The sequence below is a fragment of the Podarcis bocagei genome (genome assembly GCF_964188305.1).
Source record: "Podarcis bocagei genome assembly, chromosome: 1".
NCBI lineage: Eukaryota > Metazoa > Chordata > Lepidosauria > Squamata > Lacertidae > Podarcis > Podarcis bocagei.
In genome coordinates this window covers 135,211,378-135,214,704 of record NC_138125.1, presented here as the reverse complement: position 1 = coordinate 135,214,704, position 3,327 = coordinate 135,211,378, and the positions used below count along the sequence as shown (strand labels likewise).

At 55.4% G+C, this 3,327-nt stretch overlaps 1 protein-coding gene across 1 annotated transcript; it reads right to left on the bottom strand.

The window, feature by feature from the left end:
* Nucleotides 1–679: 679 nt before the first annotated feature.
* On the bottom strand, nucleotides 680–2,443 carry ARL4C (ARF like GTPase 4C). Its single transcript, XM_081184325.1, has one exon. The coding sequence runs from the start codon at nucleotides 2,410–2,412 to the stop codon at nucleotides 1,831–1,833; it is 582 nt and encodes a 193-aa protein (XP_081040451.1). The 5' UTR covers nucleotides 2,413–2,443; the 3' UTR covers nucleotides 680–1,830.
* Nucleotides 2,444–3,327: the final 884 nt, after the last annotated feature.

Here is a 3,327-nt window from a genome sequence, read left to right as displayed (position 1 = left end):
TGAGTCCCATGGAATTCCAAGGGTCTGCAATCCTAGATACCTTGGAGAAAACCCCATTTATTTCATGGGTCTTACTTCCGTACAGACACGTATAGGATGGCACTGTTAGTTTTGCAGGATGAGAACCCATGTAAACAACGTCAATTTCTCCTGGACTGCAGAAATCCATAGGAATCCTACGATGGGGGAGTATTCTTGCCATTTTCTTTATGCTTAGCAGCATAACTAACCATGGATTGAAAAAGAAATAATGGGCAGGATTCATCTAACCTGTCTCTTGTTTGGGAGCCCTGCACAGGTTCTCACACTAGAGGAATTGGGATTTTCCCCTTCCCCCTCCCTGCAAATCTACTCTGGAGGATTGAGAGAACCCCCTCAGAACAGTGAGGGGAGGGTCCGGCAAACTCAAATGCTTTCACTGATGGAACTCAGAATTCCACCCATTGAGGTGACTTGTCAGCCCGGGGGGGGGGCAGTTCTCTCGCTTACACAAAATATTTGTTCTCTTCAGAATATCCACTTGGTACGGAATCCGTCTTTGTACTTCATCAGCTTAGTCAAAGTGTCTTTGGGCTTCCTCCCACAACCCAATGCTTCTCATTGCTGCAGTGAGCTGGGCCTCTGGTTCATGGAAATCATCAGAATGATGCACTAATAGATTGAAAAGCCAGTCAGAGTATTTATGTCTGATTGGATTTAGTGAAGAAAGGGTGGGATGTCTGCAGTCAAATGTTACAGTAAGAAAGTATGATTGAGAAAATGTTTTCCTGGTTATTGCTACAGTGTATAGACTGGTTATGAAAAGATAATAAAATCTGTTAGCATAATGCTTAGAACACAGCACCAGGCAGCAGCTGCAGGTCACAAAGGATCCGGGCAGCTCAAGATTTTACAATTCAAGTGCATCAACACACAATCAACATACAGAATTCTCTTTTAACACAGCAGTACATGGGTGTTGCATTCTGAAAAAAGCCTAAAGGGCTGTCCTCCTTGCCCCCCCGCCCCCCCCTTCAGGCACTGCTGCACACCCTCACACCCAACTGAAATGGCAGGGACACTTTTCTCGGAACACACGTCACTCCAGGAAGTAGCACCGCATCATGTGGACAGTGGTAATAAAAACCCGACACAATGCCAGACCATAAATACCTTGGCGATGTCTATCTTATTTTAGGACCGAAAACAGTTTCCACAAAGGCTGGCTTCAATGAGCCATTGAAGCAATATACACTGAAGATGTACTTTCATCTGCATCAGTTTTTTCCCTCCCGACCACAGCATCTTTTCCCTATCAAGCAATATTTCTTAAGTCTAGTTCTTCATGCACACATCACCTTGGGCTTCTACTGAGATCCTGAGATGGCAGCACAAACTTTAATCCGGATGAAACAGGGTCCTGCCCTGCGCTATCCAGCCTTCTGGCTTTCATCTCCCCAAGTCCTTTCTCCCATTACATAGATCCATATCTAGTTAAAAAGACACCTTCCAGAGGAATTTAAACAAGGGTATGCGTTGTGTAGGTTAGTCCACAGGGACGGAAGCAGCTGATAAAACCACGTGGTCCTCGCCTGTATTCTAGTCCTGCTAGAATGGGGAAACTCAGGCGAGGCTCCCTCCTCTGCCTCGGGCTCATGGCGGCTTCGCAGCGGGAGGGGGAAGCGGACATGCGCAGATGTGACCTGCATCCCGAGTGCCAGCCAACACGAAAACGATACCCTGCCTCTTAATGGGGAAGCAACGGAGGGGGTCTGGGGCAGCATGGAGAGGTGGATGGGCCCAGGCTCCGTAAGGGACGTGTCACCGCAGCTTCCTTTCGGGCTCTCCGGTCTACCGCTGTTTTTTCTTCTGCTTGAGGGACTTTCTGCGCTTGAGGATCATCTCGTAGAGTTTGTCCATGCCCTCGGTGAGCCCCTCGCCGATGATGGCGCAGGCGGGCTGGACGTGGTAGGTGGTGGCCGGGGTCAGTTCGTGCAGCGCCAGCTGCTTCTCGATCTCCGCCACCGGCAGCGACTTGGGCAGGTCCTGCTTGTTGGCGATGACCAGCAGCGGGGTGCCCTGGTTCTCGGCGAACTTGGTGACTTTGTGCAGCTCCGTCTTGGCTTCCTCCAGCCGGTCCACGTCCACCGAGTCCACCACGTAGATGATGCCGTCGGTGCAGCGGCTGTAGGACTTCCAGAGCGGGCGCAGCTTCTCCTGGCCGCCCACGTCCCAGAAGTGGCAGCTGATGCCCTTGGCCGAGCCGTTGCTCAGCTTGATCTTCTCCGTGTTGAAGCCGATGGTGGGCACCGTGTTGACGAACTCGTTGAATTTGAGCCGGTACAGCACCGTGGTCTTGCCCGCCGAGTCCAAGCCCAGCATGACGATGTGCAGCGACTGGAAGGCGGAGATGTTGGAGGAGATGTTCCCCATGGCGCCGCGGACGGAGCGCCGGCTCGCCCAAAGAGCCTCCTCCTCCTCCCGGATCTGGCGGAGAGGCGAGCCTGGCCTCGCTCGCTCCGGCGGCGCCTTCTCACCACGCGCCCGGCTCCGAGCGGCGGCGGCCGCCGGCGGCGCTCATGACTCCGCAGCCCTGCCGAGCGCCGAACAAAGGCGGCTCGCCGGCGAGACCTTCCACCCGCGAGGGAGGCGGAGAGACTCGGGGCTCCGGCGGCGGCGGCGGCTCAGCTGCGCCTCCCGGCCCATTCATTCATTTTTCAGGCGGCGGCGGCGGCGCCCTCCTCCTCCTCTTCCTCCTGGGTTCTGCCCACCTTCCCCAGGGAAGAGGCCTCCTTCCCCGACCAGGCGCCCGGGAGGAAGCCCCGACCGCGCGCGCTCCCAGCGGCTCCTTGCCAGCCTCCAGCCCCGCAACTGCAGTTCAATCCATCAAAGCCCTCCTCCCTCCCTCCCTCCGTAGCGCGCAGCCCCACGCCCAGCCGGAGAGCGGCGAAGGGAGGGGCTGCAAGAGCGCGCGCGCCCCCGCCACAGCCTCCCTTCCCCGCGCCCGCCGCTCCCCGGCTTCCTCTTCCCTCGGGCTCTCCCGCCCCTTCGCCTCGCCGAATGGGCCTTTCTCCTTCCCTTCCCCAGGTGGCCGGCCTGCGTCTGGGCTGTACCACTTCCCAATTGGAGGTGAGCGCTTCCCGAATGGAGCCACCGTCGTATTCCGAAGTAGATGGAACAAAACCCTGTGACTAAGGAGGAAGAGTGGATGAGGGAGGACTGTTAGCATCATAAGGGGACTCAAGGCTGCTTACAACTAAAATCGAAGCGGCTGAAAACATACAGAAAGAAGCGCAGTAATCGAAACACAGTTAAACATTAGCGGAATTAAAATACATACAGTACACA

Coding starts and splice junctions, on each gene's coding strand:
- ARL4C (XM_081184325.1), bottom strand. CDS start 2,412: ATGGGGAACATCTCCTCCAACATCTCCGCCTTCCAGTCGCTGCACATC.